General features: G+C 37.1%; 2 protein-coding genes across 2 annotated transcripts in view; one reads left to right on the top strand and one right to left on the bottom strand.

Moving 5' to 3' along the window:
- The first annotated feature begins 1862 nt into the window (after nucleotides 1–1862).
- Nucleotides 1863–11118, top strand: LOC149822139 (kxDL motif protein). Its single transcript, XM_089980700.1, has 3 exons — nucleotides 1863–2012; nucleotides 10590–10742; nucleotides 10936–11118. Exons 1-3 carry the CDS (start codon nucleotides 1888–1890, stop codon nucleotides 11057–11059), a joined length of 402 nt encoding a protein of 133 aa, XP_089836826.1. The 5' UTR covers nucleotides 1863–1887; the 3' UTR covers nucleotides 11060–11118.
- A 222-nt stretch (nucleotides 11119–11340) lies between these two features.
- The window catches only part of LOC149822138 (S-adenosyl-L-methionine-dependent methyltransferases superfamily protein), a 35617-nt gene continuing 23628 nt past the window's right edge, over nucleotides 11341–23329 (bottom strand). The window contains exons 4-7 of the mRNA XM_089980223.1: nucleotides 14045–14237; nucleotides 13328–13404; nucleotides 13049–13204; nucleotides 11341–12089 (exon numbers count right to left, since the gene is read on the bottom strand). Of these exons, the coding sequence (XP_089836349.1) occupies nucleotides 11966–12089; nucleotides 13049–13204; nucleotides 13328–13404; nucleotides 14045–14237 (550 nt within the window). The 3' untranslated portion in view covers nucleotides 11341–11965. The remainder of the gene's footprint in view (nucleotides 12090–13048; nucleotides 13205–13327; nucleotides 13405–14044; nucleotides 14238–23329) is intronic.

The raw sequence follows: 23329 nt of genomic DNA, 5'->3' as shown, positions 1-23329 counted from the left end.
TGCATGAACAAGTAATACGATGTTCAATACCACATGATTTCAAGTACGTAGAAATTATTCTATACTCTACACCCCAATCGCTTTGAAGAGCTTTTATTCGAGTCTCAAATCTGATTTCAACTTGCTTTTGAAAATTTTGGAATACAGAAAAGACGGGATTTTCTTTCAATAAGAAACAACCAAGTAAATCTAGAAAAAGCATCCAAAAAAAGTAACCATGTAAATGTCCTCTAATGCTAGGAATGAGGGAACGTCTCCACACATCTTAATAAAATAAATCAAGAGTTTCATCAACCGGGTGTGTAGAAGGTTCAAAGGGGAATATGTGACTTTTATCCATTTGACATGCTTCACACCAAGTACTAAAACTATTATGCAGAAAAGGAAGACTATGATTATTCAAAACTTGACAAGCTATGTGAAAAAACTGATAGCCCTTCCGCTTGTGCCACTGCTCAATGGATGCATGCTCTCCAATATATGCAGCACCTCATACCACTTCTCCTAAGAGACATCCAACATGTATAAGCCATTATCACTGGTACCTTGCACTCGTGTTGAGACTTGAGTCGTTGCACTCTTGCTATAGAATGAGCAACATACATTTTTCTTAATGTATTCCAAACATTGTATAAAGTGTTTAGTCCCACAACTTATAATATACAGTGTCAGATAGTGAGGACAAGATACAACTGAGTAATAGTTGATTCATACGTTGCCATTTAACATATTTAGGATTTTTATTCATCAGGTTGAGGTTTTGTTCCTTCAACAAACCCCATAAGATTATAACTTTTCAATAGAGGTATGAATTCAGATTCCCATAAAAAAAATTATCTTTAGAGTTTCACAGACAAAAAATGTTGCAAACTCGCAGGAACTAAAAGTAAGGGAAAAGGGTCACTCACACTTGTTGCAATATTGTTGTTTTCAGCAACCATGTATGACGTTTTCTGAGAATAACGCACCTACACAGATGAGGCACACACACGAACCATGAAAGAAGCTTCAGTTGTTCACGAGATTACTGGGGCTCTGATACCATGTTAAAGTAAAATGTGCTCACACACGTGAGATAGGGTTAACATGGTTTGACCAAGTGTTGGTATACATCCACGAGGGAACCGATTTTCTCTCTCTCTCTTCAACATTTTTCAGAAGTTCCTTTAATAGGCTAGAGATTACATTTAATTAGGAGGTTGAGTCTCCTTCAGATAAAGATTACAATTAAGCTAAACATCTTTAGAAGTTTTTCTGTTCCATTTGGCGTCATCGCTTTGTAGGAGTCTTGTAGCATCAGAGTCCTTAATAGGTTTCTTAACTTCATTAGGAATCTCAACTATCTGTTCTCTATCAATTTCATATATCTGGACTTCATTTAGAACATCCACAGCGGAAGAGATCGTGGGAATCCTTGTGAAGGTAGGACTACTTGTGTGGGTTGCCCTTGGAGTCTTGGTAGCCGTCGGTTCTTGATTAGGATCCAAAACCGATGTCGGATCTGGATCTGATTTAACATTAACACATGGTAACCATGGAAGGCAATAGAGAAAAAGAATAATCGCCCCCCCCCCCCCCCCCCCCAAAAAAAAAAAAAAGAGCTGGCAGCGATGGAGATGGGAAAAGAGTAAAAGGCTACTTTTGATATTTCAGACTACCTAACTCAGGTTAACCAAATGAGGGTAAAAGTAAGTTATAATAGGTCCTTATTTGACCGTTGAGGGAAAAGGTTAGGTCCATATCTGGGATTTCAGAAAAAAAATGGTCTATATCAGGAAATTACCCATTTTATTATTTTCATTTTTGAAAAATGTATATTGAGTTCGATTCGTTAAACTCGGACTTGTGAACCCGAGCTCAGCGGCAGCGTTTTCTCTTTCAGTTTGAATGGAGAAGATGGAGGAGACTGAGAGGGCGTCCATAGCGGCAGCCTCACAAGAGATCTCACGCCAATTCAAGACCCTCGTCAACACAGAAGACGTCGAAACTCTCAAGAATCTGCAGCTTCTGATGTAATCCTCTTCCCTTTCTTGGTGTTAAATTCGTTTCGACGAATTGAGTGGTGGAAATTTTGGGTTTTTATGTGCACTGCTTACTCGTTTCAATGAATTCACGAATTGGGTAGTCGGAAATTTTGGATTTATGGGTGAATTGCTTGTTGATTGGGTTGTTGGAATATTGAACCTTATATTGATCTGCTTATTCCTTTTGACGAATGTGGTGGTTGAAAGTTTTGGGTTTGTTATGTATCTGCTTATTGTTTTTTATGAATTGGGCAGTTGACATTTTGGAGGTTATGCATTGCATATTAGGTAGTCGAATCCTTGGAATTTTGTACGCTTTGCGGATTCGTTTCAACGAATTGGTCAATTGGGTCTCTTTGGAGACATCCGACAAAATTGGATGCGTCCGAAAAAAATGGAATTATGAGCTGTTAGATGCATTATTCATTTGTTTCAACAATGAGACACAGTTTCTTGCTCCAAAGGGAAGAAAATTTTGCTCATAAATCACCTTTTCCATGTTAAGATGAACAGAGTGATTTACAACCTGCCAAATTCCTTGAACATGCTTTGGTAGATCAAAAAGTGGACCTTTCTTGGTTGTAATGCATGATGTTTTGATATACGGTTGATGCTTTTGAAGTTCTAGAGGTTTGATGTGACCCTTGGTAGTTTTCTTCAAGTTATTCCCACAAGTTAATTTGTACAGTGTTTTTTATAGTTACAGGAATGGTCAAGGCTTTCAAGCTTTATGAGTTTCCTGTTATCTTTTATCAAGCAACAATTCCAGAAGAGCAGGGTCATACTAAACATGCAGAGGCACCTTTTTTTCTTAATTAAAGCATATTTAAGAAAGAAAAAACCCCGTCATTTCCAGTAGATATGGGCTCTATGGAGTGCGCATTCTGTTCTTTTTCCTCTAGTATTTTGACTGATTCCAATTGCCACAATGATGAGTGGGCTAAACCATGTGATGCATGATTTCTGAATTATAGTACTTGTTTGAGATATTTGTATCAGTTGCTTGAAGTATAATAAACATACTAAAATGGATGTCCTCTATAAAGCATGGTTTCTGTTACTTGAAAACCGTGCATTGTTCAAATGCTATTCTTTGCTGATTTTTTTTTTGTTAGTAAATTTATCTTTTCTTAATAATCTTTTATTGCTTCTTTTTTCTCTGGTTATCATGAAATCTGCAATATAATTTTCTCTTTACATGTTTTACTCAGAATTAGTTTTATTATCCTTTTTCTTAATTGAAGCTTTGACTTTTTTCTGATTAGCCCTCATTTTGTCTTAGTTGACACTGAGCTTGACTTACAATGAATATGAATTATGATTTGAACATTTTGGTGCCAAATGCTATTTTTCCTCTTGTTTTTGTTTGTTATTAACTTTTTTCTTCTTCTGCCTGATATTTTTTATTGCCCAGTTTTTAATTCATTGTAAATTATGAATTGAAGATTTTGGTGTCAAAATCTCAAGTTCTAACAGCAAATCAGAGCAACAAAATTTGATTATCCAACCTAGCAGCATATCAATCATGCAGTGAGCATACTATAAATACAAAAGGTCCTGGGGCCTAAACCCCCTAGCTTTCTCAGCAAAAAAGAAATAAAAGGCTTTTTTTTATTGATTCTCAGCAACATTATTGAAAATAGCCATAAAACAGAACACATGGGTCCCGATTTAATATTAATAAGAAGCATTATGTATGTCAAGATTTGGTGAAAACTTAGAATTGAGTGGACTGGAATTACTTGAAAAATCATTGAAATTCTTGGCTTTAATGCTAACTAGATTCAGAAGATCATGGTTTGTGCCCAAGCAATAGATTTGTTGTTACTAGGAGATTTGCTTCATGGCATCAGGGGCATCCGTCAAAGGGATCTAATATTAACCCTATTTCTTTTTTTGTTATGGAAAGGCTATCAAGGAAATTCAACTCAAGGAAAGTGAAGGAAATGTCATACCTAATAGTATAAATTCTTGAATTGGAGCCATAGTTTCTTTGTGGATGGTGCACTTTTCTTTATATGGGACAGACATACTTTTGGAGGTTGTGCTACTTGTACATGCAACCAAGTATATTTCGTCCCATTCAACATTCTTCCCAAGATTGTCTCAAGTCAAAGAGAAGATACAATAGGGACAAGGCCAACTACCATTCAAATATTTGGGTAAGGCCAATTTTCAAGTGGAAGATAAGATCTAGCCATTGTTTTGAGATGGTGTAGAAGTTTCAAAAGATGATTTAAGTATGGAATGGCAACTTCTCTCCATGGTGGCGATGATGGTGCTTATGAGATTCTCTTTATCATCACTTCCAATCTTTTGGACGATGTGATTTAATTTAGCTTTTCGTGCCAAGTTAGGATGGATATTGGACTCTACACAACCTAGTCCTTGGTGTAACCTAGTTAATGTTAAATGCCTCCCTAAAGAGTGCATATAGTTTAGTTCTAATCATAGAGTTAGTTCTTGGAGATTGAGTGTGAAAATGGAGCTGGATATAACTGAAGAAGGTTCTAGTCTTGTAGATGGATGGTAGGAAATTTCCAGTCAATTGAACTTTGGTTTGATCCTTGGGTTGGTGACTTCACCCTTAATTAGTCTCCTACAGCATAGAACCAACAAAAAAAAATGTATAGATGGTGTAGACATGTGTCAATCCATAAACAAATTTTAAAAGTTTTTAAAATACAAAAGAAACCAAAAATAGAAAAACTGAACTTAAAATATATAAAAATACAATTTTTAAAATATTGCAAAAATATAATGATAATATTGTGATATTTTCATTTTGGTGATATTTTGAAAATATCATAATATTTTGCCGATATTATCGGCCTAGCTGATATAGACTTAAAAGCATGGGACAAAGTCTATCTAGTACTATCGTCCACTACTAGGTTCCTTGATTGCTGAATTACCAAACCTTCTACCTCTTACAACAACTGCAAAAAATAGTTAAATAAACACGTGGAGGTGGTAAGCCCATCAAGCATGTAGCAAACCTATTATTTTCCTTATTATTATTTATATTTTTTCAATTTTTAAAGCTTCTCAGATTTTTCCAAGAAAACTTACTTTTTGAAAATATCTCTGAGAAAAACCTTTGCCAAGAAATTACCTTGAAAGATACAGGTGGCTAATGGCTATGGTCCAAATCAACTTGTGAGATAATGTGAACCAGAGTTACCAGAAGCTTCTTAGATAGGTGGGAAGCACGCTTCCTGAAAACTCACTTTAGAAGCACTTCTGAAACTTGATGAGAATCTCGATTTTCCCATGCTTCTCCTAGCTTTTCACACACTTCGTCCATGCTTTTTATACGTTCTCTTGCACTTCTTTTCATCTTTTTTATGTGCTTCCGCTCATGTTTTCCACTCACTTCCCGTGTGCTTTCTCTAAATTAATAGTTATCATTTTTAGATTTTGACAAAAAATTAATTCTTATAATAAAAAATTAGAAAATTTAAGAATAATCATTTTAATTTTAGTTTTTATCTGTGTTCTATTTTATTCCTATTCAATTCTCATATTGCTTCCTTTTTTATTCCTCCTTATCACTTCCTATAAATTTTAAAATGCCTCGCTTTCTATTCCTAGTCTGGCAACCTTGGTGCGAACACATGGAGATCGTTTCCTGTGCATAAATTGTTATGGAGTAAACATCAGTCATGGCACCCTGACTTTGAGACTGGTCTACCCAATAAGCTGCTGACATGTGCATGTCTTAAAGAATTTGGCTTCCATCTAATAAGTTGGTGTTGACTTTGTATCTAGGCAAAAGAGACTGCAGATCTTCATTCAATGTCCTACCACCAACAGTTTTGGAGGAAATTCATTAGCCTCTTTGGGAGAAAGAATATTATCAAGTTGGATTTGGAGCAAGAGTTGAAAATATAGTGTTGTAGTTGGCATGAAAACAAGGAAATTGATTGCTCCTGGAGAGTGGTGTTCCAACTTATCAGGAGAATATGGGAGATTCAGAACATGATGGTTTCTGAAGAAATACATTGACATCCAAAGACATAGTTGTTGATGTATTAAACTTCATTAGATCTGTTGTGCTCAATATTCTAAGAAAAATTCAAGACCTGATAAATCTCAAATCCTCTTAGTGGTTGGCTTGTTCAAGATTAATAGATTCAGCCTTTGTAAATCAGTTTGAATGATAAGTTTTAAACAGTCAATTAGGATGTTGGTGCAAGAGAATGAGATCAACTACCATGCATTGGACTGGTGGCTAGAAGTACTACAAGAGATTCCAAACTCAAGTAGCATAATTACCGAATCTTCTCAAAAAGGACATGGTTTAAACTTTGAATTATCAATTATGCACTAGAAGGGCATCTCCAATCGAGAAATTTTGTGATGGATTTTTTGTTTGTTTATTGTAATGGACACTAAAAATAAAATGAGAACAAACAAGGCTTTACAAATTTTATTATTTACTATTCCTTTTTATGATACTATCGTGTTTCTGCTTAACCTATAAGCCCAAATGGACTGAACTTCGTGATACTCTTAACAATTGTCTTTCCCTAGGTCGCATGGATATGGCTGTGGATACGAGGATACAACTTTATGAGTCCAATATGATTCCTGCATAAAAGGATATATAACTGGAGTGAAAATGGAGTGTCTATGTGAATAGGTCTATCCTCTCTTTTTTTTGAAGCATTTATTAAAAATATTATATTGGCTAACATCCCATTTTGTGTACCAGACCTTGATTTTTAAGTTGTTTATTTGAACTTCTGCCCAAGGTTGTAAGTAGCGTATCGTTACCCATATTGGTCGGCCCAATAGTAACACCGTATCATATCGTATCGTATCGTAAATGTATCGTAAATTTTTAATAAAAAATCAACAAAGTCCAAAAAAATTAGTAAAAATTCTAAAAAAATCTTATCACATGAAATAATAATGAATTTCACATAATACAACCATAAAATCACATATGAAGCATTTATGTATCTATGAGCCGCATAAGACGTCATCAAACATCAATTAATATTAAATATCTTGCAATTAAGAACATACCACAAGACTCATACTTTCATATTACATAAACAAAAACATCTCACAAGAACAAGTTTTTTAATAAAACATGATACATCAATAATCATAATCATCTTCATCATCAATATCTTTTTCTCCTCTTCCTTCGACATCCACATCGTCTGCAAGATACGTGGGGTCTTCATCATCTACTTTTTGTGCTCCTTCCATGTTAATTCACTGAATCTCTTCTTCATTTAAAAAAGTCACTACTTCTTCTTTAACCCATGCATCTAATTCATCAAAATGTTCCAAAATGGTAGGATCGAATCGTTCTTTGTGCTTTCTTGATGATAACTTTTCGATTTGCCTAAAAAGATGACATGAAAAAATTAAAATTAGTTGGATTTTGAATGAAAATGATAAATAAACTTTATAATTTTATATGTGTATGCCTCAGTTGTAAGTTGTAGTGAACGTAGGCGAGGTCATTGAGCCTTTAGTGCTCCAATCTATTTCTTTTTTTGGTATAGATTTGCTTAAATGCATTTCAGTTTCTCTCGCATCCACTTGCACTACATGTTTGTCTAAGAATGAAAATGACAAAAGCTCTCAAATTTGGAACATCATTTTCAAACCTAACCCACCACATGTTTGAAAAAAGAAAATAAGAAAATGAGAAATCAATAAGACAATAACAGATACAATCATACAAAACATCATAACTAAATAACAATTTGAAATTAAAATTGAAATGGACAAAATAAATTACCTAGATGCAACATGGCACGGTTTTGCACTGTTGCAGGACTTCCCATATCATATAACGCATTATCACAAGTTTTTATTTCTTTATGAATTCAATCTTTAATGTTATAATCAGGGTTCAACCTTTCAATGCAATATAAAAATTCCTTGTGGACTTCTCTGCCCATTTTAAACATAGGAGAGTATCTAAATGCAGGATTTAAATAATATGTTACTTCATGAGGTTGATGAAGTTGCTCAGTCTACCTATGATCAATGATGTTCCATATAAGTATGTATAAAAAAAAAAATCCTTTAAATTATTTCTAGTGATCTCTTTTGCCTTATTCATAGCCTCATAGAGATAACCCATAGTTGGTCTATCTTCACTATCAACCAATCGAAGCACCTTCACTGAAAGCATATTTATTTTCAACAACTTAACGCATGAATCTCAGAATTCACTTTTAAATACAATATCTACAATTTCTTTGGGCTTTCTTTTTTGTGTATGGGGATATGCATTTCACTCATCTAATGAAAACATTTTTTTTAGTGCAGCGCTATTCTTTACTAGACTTTGCACTGTCAAAAAATTTGTAGCAAATCTAGTAACTGCACTACGAATCAACTTAGCACTATTAGTGTACTTTCTCGTTAGGCTCAAAATTCATGCATGATTATAAATAAATTTAGTAATTTTTTGGCATCATTCAATTGTCTGATGTACCTCATCCATGTTGTCGATGTCTTCAAACATGAGGTCTATGCAATGGGCAGCACGTGGGATCCAAAAGAATTATCCAAAAAAATTTGTCAATTCTTTACATGTTGCTCTATAGTTTGTTGTATTATCAGTAATGAACTATACAATATTTTGAGGTTGAACCTCTTTCACAACCTGGTCATAAACCCTCAGCAATACATCTGTTGTCTTGAGCATATCAGAAAAATTAATTTATTTAAAAAACATGATTCTTTTGCGGCAATAGACTAGAAAATTTATTAATGTCCTTGACTTTTTGTCTGTCCACCAATCTACTATGATGCTACATTCAGTTTCTCTTCATGGTTGTCTCATCTCCTCATAATATGCCTTCACTTTTTTCACATTAGCATCTAAAATTTTTCCTCTCAAAACATAATATAAAGGCATTTTATATTTAAACTCGATACTGGTTATTGCATCTACCATGACCTGAAAATGAAAGGAATTTGCCGCATTGAAGGGAATGCATGCATCATAGAACCATCTCCCATCTGTGATATCTACCTGCTCGACTAAATGCTAAGAAGTCGTAGCAGTATGAATATCGAGCTGCGCCATAGGGGCAGTCTTAGGAGGAACAAAACTCCTAATAGAGTCTCTAGCTCTACCTCTTGGTCCTCTTCTCGAAGAACTTCCTCCTTCTCTTCTTTTTCCTCTTTTTTTTGTGCCCGTGGTGGCAGCTGTGACACTACTACTGACACCAGCCACACCTTCTTTCTTCATTGTAGAAATTCCTACTTCTGATCCTATGCTATGGGATGTAGGATCAGAAGTAGGAAGCTCATCTTCGTAATGCATATCTTCACATGGCTTTGCATGCCCCATTTCTACCTCATTCGTCTCTCTTTCTTGTATTTTTCCTCACAGATCATCAAGTAATTGTTGGTATTATCATTTTACGGCATCTGGCAATTTCCTTGACATGCATGCATGCACATTATAATGTGTTCTGGCTAAATGATGCTTCAACCGAGCGATACCATCCGAAAAACTATTTTGACAATAATTGCATTTGATTTTTAATCGATTTCTATTCATTACTTGAATGCACAATTGCCATGTCGGATCTTCCGATGCCATCTTCCTCAAAAAACACCCAATAACAAGCAAAGTTTTTACCTTAACCCACTTTCTTGAGTGAAAAAATGGGTAAAAATGTACTCTTGAGAAAATCGCAAAAGCCCTTTCCTCCTTTGCATACGAATCGCCTCTCAAATCGATCTCATGGAACCTAGGGTGTGTGGGTTCCCTTTTAACAGCCTCTAGACATATGGAGAACTCGGCCCCAAAAGGGCCTTTTAAACCCAAATTGAAAAAAATAGATTTTCGGGTCTTTTTAAGTGCACCAGACATGTATTAAACAATACGGGTCGAAACACGGGTGTATCGCACAATACACCCGATACGAGTTGTATCATAAACCCCAAAAGTAATGATATGTATCATACTATATCGTACATATGGCATGACATGGATAACCTTGCTTCTGCCACATTCTCAAGCTCTTCTACCAGTGTCGCTAGGTGTATTGTGAGATGAGATGATCTATTCAGATGCAATGGGAAAGTTGCGTATTTGTTAAATAGAATGAAAAACAAATATACTTGCATTGAAGTTGGAATTACCATGGAAGCCTGAGAATGGGTGCGCCATATCTTCTGATAGAACATTGTCTTTGATATCAAGACCAGCTAGATATTGGATATCAAGACCAACTAGATATCTCATCCATGGCATAGTTCTCTTCCATGTAAGTGCTCTTCTTAAGAAAAGAATTGAAGTCAGATATCGTCCTTGCAATTTTGAAGCTGTTTTGTTTGACTTCCATGAATGCAGTGAATTTTCAGCTTTCTGCGCTTCTTTGATGTGAAAAATTTTAGTTCCTATACCCAGTTTTGTGTCTACCATCTTTGCCAGTGGGAAAGTGGAGGATTGTAATTTAACCTCAAAGTAATTGACGTTGGTTCTGCATAGGCTGTTCAATTGTGAATCAGGAAAAATTATTTCAGTCCATTGATATGAAAAAATAGCTGCTTGAGCTAGCTCTGTGAATGCAGATTGGGGAGGCTACAGGATAGCAATGCAGTTTTATCACATTTCAATGAGTACTCGGAACAATGTTTCTCTGAGATTGCTAGTGATTTCTCAAGAAATACACGGCTCCTGAAGTCCATGAAGTCAGACCTGGATTACATATTTCAGAAGCTGAGGTAAAACATGTTGCCAACCTCCTGCTCAGTTTCATCGATTCTGTTCAATTCACTATAAAAAATTTCATTGCGAATTTGTGACTTGTCTTTCCAATTAATGAGATATAGTTGCCTGCACCTGCCTCATAGGTTTTCCCCTGGTTTTAGCCATTGAATGTGCTTTCTGACAGCAGGGTTTAAATTCATGATGCAGAACTATGAAGGCAAGGATCGTGAAACACTACCCAGATGCATTCCAGGAAACTACTGCATCATCAGTAGTTGATGAGAGGCCGGACCTGGAAACTCCTCTGAGAACGGAACATGCTACACTTTAGCAACCTGTTGTTTGAAGCGTATAGAATTGATCATTGAATAAAAACCAGGCCTTGTACCGCAGTACTCTCTCTCTCTCTCTCTCTCTCTCTCTCTCTCTCTCTCTCTCTCTCTCTGGCATGTTTCATGCTGTTGGCCCAGACCAAGGGTCAACAGACCCATTTGGGCCATGGCTATGTTGCATATTTGAAGAAAATAAAACATTTAAAACGTGATATACATGGCTGTTGTGTCAAACAAGATGGATTGATTAAAGTCGAACTATCCTATTTACAGGGTCTCAAATTTGAACCTATCAGAGTCTATCCCCCCACGTTGCATTTGAAAAAAATGCAGACAGCTGTTGGTGCATGCAATGGACGACTGCTTGGATAAAGTGATTGAATTGTCGGGTACTTCATGCATAAAGTAGAAAGTTATGATTGTCGCTAGTCTGCTCTTTCCATCCCCCGTGAGATCTATTCAATTAGGGCATGTACTGGGATGTTCGAGTGCCCTGGACTTGCCTTCACGAGTTCAGTTCCTCCTGAGATCAAACCTGCGACAAGTATGGAGCAGCACTGTTTGCCTAGTCCACTCTTGAGATTTACCTCTATAAGGTGAGCCCAATTAGGGCTCAATCCTGGTGGGTTTTCTGTAATGAAAAAAAAAAAACAGAAAGTTAAGGCCAACCCCACTTTGCCCTCCACAGCACCTCGACATACAACTCCAATAGACGTGGCCCTTTTTAGCTGTTGGTGCATACAATGCCACAGGATTGTGATAAACAACTTCCATAAGAATAGGCACAGTGTGGAGTGTGGACATCACAATCATGATACATTTTTTAATAAGAGAATAAGAAAAGAACTTCGAAAAGAAGTTCCAATTTATCCTTGGTTTAAATGGGAATTTTCCATTGTGATGACTCATGTTTTGAATAAAAGAACAAGTATTGGACTGTTTGCCCGGTTTAGTACTTCAAACTTGCTGCAAACCCATGTGCTCGTCGGTAGACTGGAGGTGAATGTCTGTACAGCCTCCCACTCCTCCCTGCTCAAACAGAAATAAGGAATGACATGATCAGGGCCATAATTTCCCTTTTCTTTTTTCCTCATGTTTGATCAATCAAAGAGATGCATAAATGTGGAGAACAATTTCCGCAAGCAATTTTGAGAGCAAATCAAAACGACCAATAAGGCTTACAAATTTAGGTTCCATTAGGTGCCTTTGATTCAGTGGACATACGAAGTGGCATTTGTCCGGGACCTGTGAGTACAAAGGGACGGGAAGCAAGTGGTCCCCACCAGGACTGCTTGGTTCCCGTGTATCAAATGTGGGACACCACCCGGGCAGGACCAGACTGTCCCTGTGTGGGTGTGTCCCGCTGCTGCATATCAAACGCACCCTTAAGGAACATTAAGCAGCAAGCACTTTGTGGAAGCAGATCAAACTCGGATTTCAAAGTACTACAGACAACTGGATTTATGGCATGCAGCAATGAGTTTGTAGCTCCACAAGAAATGGCTTTGTTAATGACTATGCTTTACCTGTGGATCGGTATGAACAGAGGACAAAGCAGAATTGTCTAGGCTGCTAATCCGAAGTCAAGCGACTAGAGACTGGAAGAGGAAACAAAAGGTTCAAAATTTTGATTGCACAATGGCACAACCTTCATCAAAGTGGCAAACTTGGCCTATGGACATGTCCCAATTGATTCACCAGAGGGAACCACAAGCTCAAAACGCAGGCTTGATAAACTCAGAATCCATTCAAAAGTTCGGTCAAAAGGTGATGGACTGTCAAGGCCTGGAGCTACAATAAAGCCACCATGGAGTTCCCATCCAGTCACACAAGTTCCTAACCAATGATGGCCATATATTGTTTCATTCCATCAAATTAGATGCTTTTGGAAAGAAACAAATTGCAAAAAATGTGGCTGCATCTGTTCTTAAATCTTATAACTTGTCATGAGTACATATAAAGAAATCTGCATTAAGTGATTTACCAACCTTCCACCAGGATGGCCAACATAAACAATTACACTGATGAGGCCACCCGAATCCAGTATTCCACTTGCAGCTTGCAGTGCCTGTAATGTTGTTTTTGATGCCGTTATTATCGTCTTGTCACCTCCAGGAAGGTAGCCCAAGTTGAAAGCAATAAGCCTGTTGTGAGAAAAACAAGCTACTCAGCTTTTTCTTTGATGTAAAAACCCAAGTCTGTCTGATAAGCACAGCCAGAGAGAGAGAGAGAGAGAGAGATTAGTCCAAAGGCATTTGCTTGCATACCTAATGGGTTTCCCCTCTGGTACAATATCCTGCATCTTGCTATGACAGAGAAGGAAGAGCTCAACCTGTTCTATCTGCTGTTAAAAATAGGTATATTTGTAATCATATATATATACAGTCATGTAATAGGTAATGCATCTTTTTACCTATGAAATTAGGACTGTCCATTAAGGACAGTTTTGTCTTATTTTTAGTTTTTATATTTTTATTTTTTATTTTTTGTTAGGGGCTCTATGGTCACTGAACCATAGAGCCGTTGGGAGCAAACCCAACGGCTATATTTATAGCCTTTGAGAGCTCCCAATGGCCTTGTTGCTTGTGCTTTTAATGTGTATAAATAGGAACTACTTGTCCCCATTCTTTGTTATGCTTTGCTTAAGCATTCTTATCAATAAAAGATTATTTTTTATATTTTATGGTCTTATTAGCCCTTGTTGGCTCTTTGTATTGTCCCATGGTGGACTTGTGCTTGTGTTATTGTATGTCCTTAGTGGCTCTTGTTCTTGTACTTCCACTTACTTCATGACATCTGCATCAAAGTACAAAAATACAGTTTATCTGGTCAGCTGAACATTAGAATCTTCTGCCATTTGGGGACAGAGATGAGCCTCAGGTCGTATATTAGTGATGGTCAACTCATTTCAAGATGATAAAGTCTGACAGAATGCCACACTTTTCTTAATTCATAACCATAACAAGTGCAAGATCTAACACTACCTGGATTGGATCAACGAACTGATTCAGCAAGGATGAAGTACTATCAAGAGCAGACTGCTGTACATCCAAACCATAGACACGGCCTTTCCTTGACTCATCTGACACCATTTTTAGCAATGCCAATGTATCAAGGCCATTGCCGCAAGTGGCATCAATCACTGTATCTCCCCTTTGCACCACATGCTGCCAAACACTGTCAAACCAGCAGTTAGAACAATGTTTTATGTGTAGTCTAATCACCATAGAGGAAGTCAAAGAAATTACAGCAAATGTCGAGTATCATTGCACATAATCAAATATCCATCTCCAGCTGGACAGAAATGGCTGCAGTCATTTTGTTTAACTGCCTACCATGCAATCAATGGCTCAAAAGCAGTTTTTTGTGGGATGCTTGCTAAATATAGATCACTGAGTGTAGCTTATCAGATAAATGAGCTCAAGATACTACAGCAGAGCTGTACATCCGCTAAGCAGAGCCCAAGCATAGGCTGTGCAATCTCAGCTCAGAACTACCTACATTGGGTCATCTAAAGTCAAGCTTGAACAAAACATTCAAGTTCAGCCATGTTAAAAATAGGTTCATTATTAAAGGCAAAGGAACAAAGAGGGAGGCCAAACTCATGACCTGAATCCAAAGACCATGTTCATACCACTACACCAAATGCTCCTTTTTGTGATAAAATCTATCTAACAAAAGCTATATATACAAATTAATTCTTTGATGGCCCTGAATTACTATGGGTCCTGATACGGCCCAGGCGGATGCACACCCGCACGCAACCTAGGCGTGCCCTCACTCGGGCCGTTTCCTCTTGTCTCTTTTGGTCTTTTTGTTATTTGGTTTAGTGTTTTGGGTTGAGATCAGAGGCCCAACATGTGGAGACCGGATTTGAATAAGTGGGCAACTCTATATATGCTCACCGTGTGGAACCCTAGCAGCTTAAGAATTGAAGTTTGCTCTCTCTCTCTCTCTCTCTCTCTCTCTCTCTCTCTCTCTCTCTCTCTCTCTCTCTCTCTCTCTCTCTTGGGATTGACATGCAGACGTCCCCCAACTCCTTGTTCCCAGGTTGCAGCGCCTCCTCTTGGACGTTCCTTGCGGAAGTGAGGCTTAGGCAAAGGCCAGGAAATCGGTAAGCCTCCCGGTGCTATGCTGTAGGCATCGAACAAACCGGTAGCATGTTCCCGCTTGCCGCAGCCCCCCCTTGCACGTTGGGTGTCTTGTATAGGCTATCTCACATGAGAATGGGCCTCTCCAACGTCAGATCTACCTTTGCAGGCATGATTGGTGGTTTCGCATTCCCTACGCACGTTTGATGTCTCGTCAAAAGCACCAAACAAAACCACAAATCACCTATTCGTGCAAGTATGTGTCGGATCTTGATGCAGAGAGTGTGGGCCGCACCAATTTGGTATCAGAGCCTATGGAGCACCAACACGAGGTGATCAGCACCTCGCCCCCCCCCCCCTCCCCCCTCACGGACAAGGTAACCCCTCCAACGATCTTGGTGTCTTGGTTCAAATGATAAGTGAGATGTGGTTTGCACAATGTTGTGAAAAGCATTGAGGAGAAGAGAGGCACTCCATCAAAAACTGAGGCGAGGCATAAGCCTCAAATTTTTTTTTTTGAAAACTTAAAAGAAACTATAAAAAATATCTAAAATTATAAATAAATAAATAAATGCTTTATTGATGAAGCAACAACCAAAAAGAAATAAAAAAATTCAAATAAATACCGAAAAATATGAGAGTAACATGTAAAACTAACATTAATGCAACTTGATTGTTATATAGTGATGCCTTTTGAATTGAAGAATGAAAAAGTGACATACAAAATGGCCATGTTTATGATATGATTAAGCTTATGATTAATTAAAATATAATGTTATGACACCGTACTTAAATCCAAAAATATAAGATGGTCATCTCTATCATTTGACAAGGTTTTGATTGTCAATGAAAAAAATTCAAACTTCAAATGAACCCTGAAAATTTGCAATTTGGTATAGTGTAGTAAACTTTTAGAATGTGGCATTAAAGTAAGACAGACTAAAATCAAAGGCAATCACGGATATGTTTAGAAAGCAGCCAAAAAAATCTGTCTCTAACCAACGGGGCCTCCGCTTGTCTGGTAGGAGCAGCTAGTGCATGTCACCTTGTGTTGAGGTGCTGCATGTTAAAACCCAATGGTACAGTTGTATAACTGGTAGGGGTTTGACTAAACCCCAGCTTGCCTTTTCAAAAAAAAAATTGAATGGGAAGAGAGAGAGAGAGAGACCCAGACAAAGAGAGGGACAAGAGAGAGAGATACAGACAAAGAGAGACACAAGAGAAAGAGGAGAGAGAGAGACAAGGAAGTGTACATGTCGGGTTCTTCTTCTTCTTCTTCTTCTTCTTCTTCTTCTTCTTCTTCTTCTTCTTCTTCTTCTTCTTCTTATCTACCAAAGACGCAGGGAGACCGAGAGGGCTATTTAGCCCTAAAATTGGGTCAAATGGGAGCTTTGACCCCCATTTGACCCAATAAATATGAGGTGCATGCCTCATGCTTGAGGCGTGACTCAAGGCAAATACGCCTTAGCCTAGCGTCTCAAGGTGAGGCGCACCTTGAGGCACGCTTTTAACAACTGTGGTTCTGCGATAGGCGAGATGCGTGCGTCAATGGAGCAGTGGTTCGACTGCCATGAGCTTCACATCAAGACCCTCGAAAGGTGGTGTGTGCAGCAAAAGAAGAGGCCTTTGCACGACCCCTTGGGATCCATGCTAGTCTCTGCACGCCATACGTTCGAGTAAAGGCTCCAACAGTCGATTGTGCCTTCCCAGTGGCAGGAGGACTATCGAGTCCTTCGTGACTCCCATATTCGGAACGGTTCCCCAACATGTTGTTGGGACTCCTCAGGGTCGTCCCCCTTCAACCCACCAAACCCCTCTTTGGGCGGCATGAAGTACCTACATGCCACTTGTTCGGTGAAACCACACATTACTGCAACACCCTGAAGCGGACACATATTGTGACTCCCGGCTAAGCCCACATACAAAGGTATGATTTTCCTAAGTTGAGCGGATCAAATGTACATGATAGGTTGTTTAAGGCCCAAAACTTTTTCACGAGTCAATCGATGCTAGAAGAATACAAAATGGATTGGGTGATTATGAACGTTCAGGGGTAAAGCCTCCCGGTGGTAAATGCAAGTGCACAAGAGGCCCACTTGGGATGAGTTTGCAGACCTAGTTATGCGGAGGTTTGGCCCTACCCCCCATGATAACTTCGACATTAAATTGAAACAATTGAGACAACGGGGGTTCGTGCAAGAATTTCAAGCGAAAATTGAAGATTTGAGTTCAATGGTGCGCAGTTGGTCGGAGCATGTGCTTATGGGGGAGTATGTTGGTGCCCTCAAAGAGGAAATACATATGGGGTTGCAATTTCATAACCCTCGCATGTTGAGTTTGTGTTTTATCCTCTCGCTGCATAAAGGAGAGAAATAAACAACTCACGATGTTGTGGAGGCTTAATAGACCCCAAGACACCTGATGTAGAGGTATTCTTCCCTACAAGCGGTCTCTCAAATCGAGTGGGGGGTCCACGACCCCTAAGATGGAGCGTTTGAGTAGAGCTATCATCGAAGAGAAGAGGAGGAAAGGGTTGTGTTTCACATGTGACGAAAAATGGGAACCCAGTCATAAATGCAAAGTTATACGTATGTACATGGTATTGATGAGGAGGAAGATGAAGGGCACTGTGAGGAAACTGAATTTGAGGGGCTTAATGACCTGAATTTGGGCATCTCCTACCACGCTCTATAAGGAGTGATAGCCCCTTATTCGATCAGGCTTGATGAGGTTAAGAATAGGCACCAAATTAATGCTCTTACCGACACGGGCTCGACTTATAATTTCATATGAGACGATCTTGTGCACACTGATCATGCATAAATTATGCATTGTAGATTCACGTTTTTATGCATGATTCATCGCAAAAATGGAATAAAAACTCATTCTTATCACGTTTTTCAGGGCATTGATTAATTTGCAAAAAGAAGAAAAATTGCACAAAACAAGTTTACCTGAGTGTTTTTGAATTTTTTATTTCTTTTAATAGCCTTCTTTTGAAAATATTTTTTAGAAAATATAGTTTTAGGAATTTTATAAAAATAGGTAGAGTGTTTAGAAAATAATTAGTTTAACCTAATTTTGTTTTATAAATAGCATTACGGAGAAAGGGGTCGTCGTCCTCTCATTGGGAAAAATGTCAGCATCTTCTCTCCCTCTTCTCCTCTCTTTCTCTCTTTTAGTTCTATCATTGGTTCTTCCCTGTCTCTTCCTCTCTTTCTCCTTGATTTCATCTTTCTTCTGATCTTATCGTTGGTGCTTCTTACAACGTCATCGAAGCGTGTGGTCAACCACGGGAACGACCACTTCTTCTTCTCAACCCCTCCATCGGAAGCAACTGCGAGGTTTGCTTCTTCTCCCCCATATCTCTAGTTGTTTTCCATGTTTAGATTTATTTTGTTTCATCGCATGCATAAAAACATATTTTCGCATTGCCATACATCATAGTTTATTTGCAGCAATATTGTTTCATTTAGGATAGTCTGATTTCATATTTTCGTTTTCTACGTATTAGATTACAAGATGTTGCATTGTTAGTTTGTCGCAATTTAGTGAGTTTGTTAGATTTAGTTGAATTTGTTTCTTATTATAACATTGGTTTTTAGAAATAGTTCCCTACTTTTGTTTTGTGTTTTGCTTTTTTTGTATTTTGCGTGTTTTGCAGGGAAGCTTTCTTGTACGAAGAGCCCTCCAAAGAGCCCCTCAGGGACGTGCCCTTGAGAAAGGGACCTTTAAGCCTGATGGTTCAACTATAGCATCCAAGCAAACAAAAGAGGCTAAATCACACGAGAAGAAGACCCTTGCAGATTTTAGCTTTCTTTATTTTTTTTAGGGTCATAGTGTCATTTACTTTACGTTGGGTTGTAATAAGGCCTTTTTATTTTTTAGCCATCCGCAAAGGGTAACACATTTTATTTACATTTTATTTAAAGGCAATAAAGATTGTTTTCTGTGGGGTACAAAAGTCTTTTTAAATACGTTCCCTGTGTTCGACCCGGACTTCACCACTAGTGTGAACCGAAAATTTGAGATTTGATGTACAATTTGCACAAACGAGTTTTATTGAGAAATATCTTTTAAAATACTTTCACGAAAAGTTGGATCAAATTTTTGGCGTCATTGACAGGGAATGGCGTTTTTAAAAACTGAGTACCCACTTTATTGCCTCTTTCACGTTTATTTAGGATTGTTTAGTTTCTGTTGATATTTAGGGTTGCTTAGTTTGCTTTTGTAATTTATTAGGATTGTTATAACCATGTTGAGTACAACCCATAGAGCCTGTTTATTTTTATTGCACAACCCACCTATTAGGATACCCTCTTAGGTGACTTTGAATGTAGTTTGCTTTTGCACTCTATATCTGCATTGAGTGGTGGTTGTTTATTTCTTGCTTTCAGTATTTTATTTTATTTTGCCTGCTTTCGTGGTGTGGTTTGATCGCGACTGCGCGCTAGGTAGATAGAAAACCAACCCCTAGGATGGTTGCTACACCGGTCTCTACCTAAAATGTATGCAAAGGCGATGCTCACTTGACCCCGATCTTATCGAACCTGTAGAGGATCTGTAGTCTATAATTAGGTGAGTCTACAGATCCGGCCCCATGGCTGAGGAACAATAGATTACCCGCCCCCTGAGGGAGCATTTCATTCATAATGAATATACTCTCGCCTCCTGTACCTCGAGACCTGATGTAGAAGCAAACACTTTTGAGATCAATGTCAGCATTAGTCAAATGCTTCCATCTTTCTACAGCCTTAGTAATGAGGATCCTTATCACCACCTTGATGAAATCCTAGAAATTTGCTTTATTGTGCAAATTCATAACTTCGATGATGATGCCTTAAGACTTACACTGTTTCCTTTTTCATTGAAAGATAAGGCAAAGCATTGGTTGAAGTCCATTGATTTGATTCGAATTATTACATGGGAACAACTTCATAAAGAATTTCTAAAGAAATACTTTCACATTGGTAAAACAATGCCATTAAAGGTCTCCAAAACCCACGCCAATAACATAATCATAATGCCATTAAAGGCCAAAAAACACATACAAAGGTGTATATAAATACCTCTTGTCTACATGTAATAATACTTGAAATGAGTGTATCAACGACAAGAACAAGAGAATACGCGCCAATATGAACCAAAAACATCTCTTGTCTTCGAAAAAAGACACTCAAAATCAAGTATCAAGCCAAACACAATACATCGCTTGTCTACATAAAATGGCACTTGAAATGAGTGAAAGAAACCAACCATGGGCATACATTTCAGCGACTAGAACAAGGACACAAATGCCAACATGGACTAAAATCACACACCATGGTGTGAATCAACGTGCCTTGTCTACATATAATAACACTCAAGACAAGTATGTTCAGCTGCTAGACCAAGAGAACAAAGTCAACAAAGGGCTACCAACACACAAAGGTGTAATAAAAATCTTGTCTACATATGATGACACTTAGATAAGAGTTATAAAAGGAGAAGACTTTTGAGGCAATAAGACTTGTAATGACAAACATTTAACAGATTATCAATTTCAATATATCTTAAAACACTTATAGTTTCAAACTTTAGACATCCAGCACATGTATACATAATTAAGAGCATCCATAATAAAATCAATGGCCAAAATAAACGAGTGACACACTCATAATTAGAGATCACATAACAAGTCATTTTAGAATCAAACTACAAGTTGACAATCTAAAATGACATAACACGAGGTGCACATAACTCACATCAACAAACATCTCTAATATAACAATAATAAGGCCAAACAAATGATATATTAAATAACATGTGATAGACAAATATAAATGTCATAAAAAAGCAATAAACACTTAAGGGAATCATTTTCCAAATAGAAGTTTTTACAAAAAGGACCGATTAAAATCGAATCAAAGGTCCAATATAATCAATCACAACAATATGCCTCATAACAACAATTTTGCATAAACACGAATTATGCTTAATCATGATCAATTCTTTAATTTATACCAAAAAATACTTATCATGAAACATTAAGCAAATAATGCATATGAAATTTCTATATCATGTAAGAAGAGGAAGCTCATAAAAGCTCTCATAATACAACATGCTCAAAAAAGCATACATAAAATAGAGAAAATATCTCATTAAAGTGGGATAGAGCCCACACAAGAAGATGATTTTGAATGCAATAGGTTCAATAATGAACCAATAAACATGCACATAAAGTGCAAGTACACACACCCACTAAGGGATGAAGCCAAAAGAAGGTTATGAAATCATTTATCATAATGCAATCATATTTTAGAAAACATTGAGTTATCATGTAATGAAGCAAGGTGGTCTTCCACAAATGTTCTTCGAACACTCAAAAGGAGGTGTCTAAAAGACACTTTGAGCAAAACCCATAAAAAGGGTAAAAGAGGAACAACACACATGAATAAACAATTTTATTCATGTAAAAGAATGCTTAAAAAGCATTACAAAACGGTTATCAAAATGTATTCACGATAATCTAGAGATGAAAAATCTAGAACCATTCTCAAACATTGAGAACATCTTAATGCTATCAATTGTAATACAAAAATACATATTTTCAAAAGATGACACAAGAGAGTTTTAACAAGGAACCAAGGCATATGCATAGATAAAAGAAACAATATGAGAGACTAAGTGCATACATTCTCACAGAAAAAGCACTCATGCAATAATTAAAGTCATATGTCTCATAAAATAAACATGCTTTCAATCAAGTTTAAGCATACATGCAAATGATTATATAAAATTTTACATTTTTAAGCATGTAACGAATCGATAATTTCAAACATGAATATACATGTCTATCGAGGATAAAATACAAATTGTATTTTGACGATTATATATATATATATATATATATATGTGTGTGTGTGTGTGTGTGAAAAACAAGTTTATATTTTATAAAATAAGACATCATTATCAAATCATTAAGATAAGACAATGATTGATGAAACATCTAGAATAAATAATTCATGGTTATATATATACATATGTATGTATATATATATATATATATTAGAGTTATTTTCAAAAAAAGGCTTCAAGATTCAAAACATACTACATATATTTAGTTTCCTTAAATAAGTTCAATGATGGTTAAAATACTATTTTAGAAAAAACCATACATTTCCATACATTTCCTTTCAAAACATACTATATATGTATATATATGTTTACATATATATCTATATATATATATATATTCAATGGTAGAAAAAAAACAAGTGTTTTTCTCATGTGTAATGCATGGGCTAAATACTTGAAAAGTGTAAGAATACATGCCAAGTAATCCCAAATAGAAGGAAGAGAGATAAGAGATAACAAACGCTTCATCAAAACGTAGAGAAAGAAAAGAAGTAACAAAAAACTTCACCACTTTTTCAATTTTTTGAACATCACGTTTTCCGATACACCGAAGGACTAGCTTGATTATAACCGTGCTCTGATACCATGTTAGAAAGTATGCGAAAATGAATTACAAGAATGCATAACAAAATGGTCCACTAAGGGACACCACAATAAGGCTACGAAGAGGCATAAGTTGCATATGCTTTATTGAATGAGGGTCTAAAAGGTCATTCCTTACATGGGGGAATACCCCTATATTTATACACAAAGGAGTGAGAGAAAGAGTGAGAAAAGAGTGAGAGAGAGAGAGAACATTGGGAGGCCCAAAAGGGGACTCGTTGGAAATGTGACCGTTGGGGGTCCAACGACTCCTTTGGTTGGGACCCCCAATGCAATGCATTAAATGCATTTTACAATAAATGAAAAAGGAAAAAGGAAAAAGAAAATATAAAATAAAATACATGTAAAAAGATGTAAAAAAGATTAAAATGCCTTTAATGGGCAGAATTACAAAAATACCCTTTATCGGGTATGATGAGATAAATATATATATATATATGATTACATATATTTTAACACAAGCTATGTGCTAGCTCTGCATACTATGTTTCTAACTATCCGGCAATACCGCTCTATTCTGAATTCGTTCAGAAGCAAGTAAATGCTACTCAAGGTTTCGCCAGACCGGTGCACGATCCATATGCACCAACCTATAATCCGGGCTGACGAAACTACCCAAACTTTGCGTGGAGAAATCCACAAGAACCACCCCATATGCCCTCCCAGACGCAGGCCAGA

The sequence above is a fragment of the Nuphar pumila genome, chromosome 11 (assembly GCF_984573655.1).
Source record: "Nuphar pumila chromosome 11, dmNupPumi1.hap1.1, whole genome shotgun sequence".
NCBI classification, from domain to species: domain Eukaryota; kingdom Viridiplantae; phylum Streptophyta; class Magnoliopsida; order Nymphaeales; family Nymphaeaceae; genus Nuphar; species Nuphar pumila.
Note: the sequence above shows the minus strand (reverse complement) of the source record. Positions and strands in the feature narration are given on the sequence as shown.

Coding starts and splice junctions, on each gene's coding strand:
- LOC149822139 (XM_089980700.1), top strand. CDS start 1,888: ATGGAGAAGATGGAGGAGACTGAGAGGGCGTCCATAGCGGCAGCCTCA. Junction 2,013..10,589: donor AAGAATCTGCAGCTTCTGAT/GTAATCCTCTTC, acceptor CTGTGAATGCAG/ATTGGGGAGGCTACAGGATA. Junction 10,743..10,935: donor TACATATTTCAGAAGCTGAG/GTAAAACATGTT, acceptor TTCATGATGCAG/AACTATGAAGGCAAGGATCG.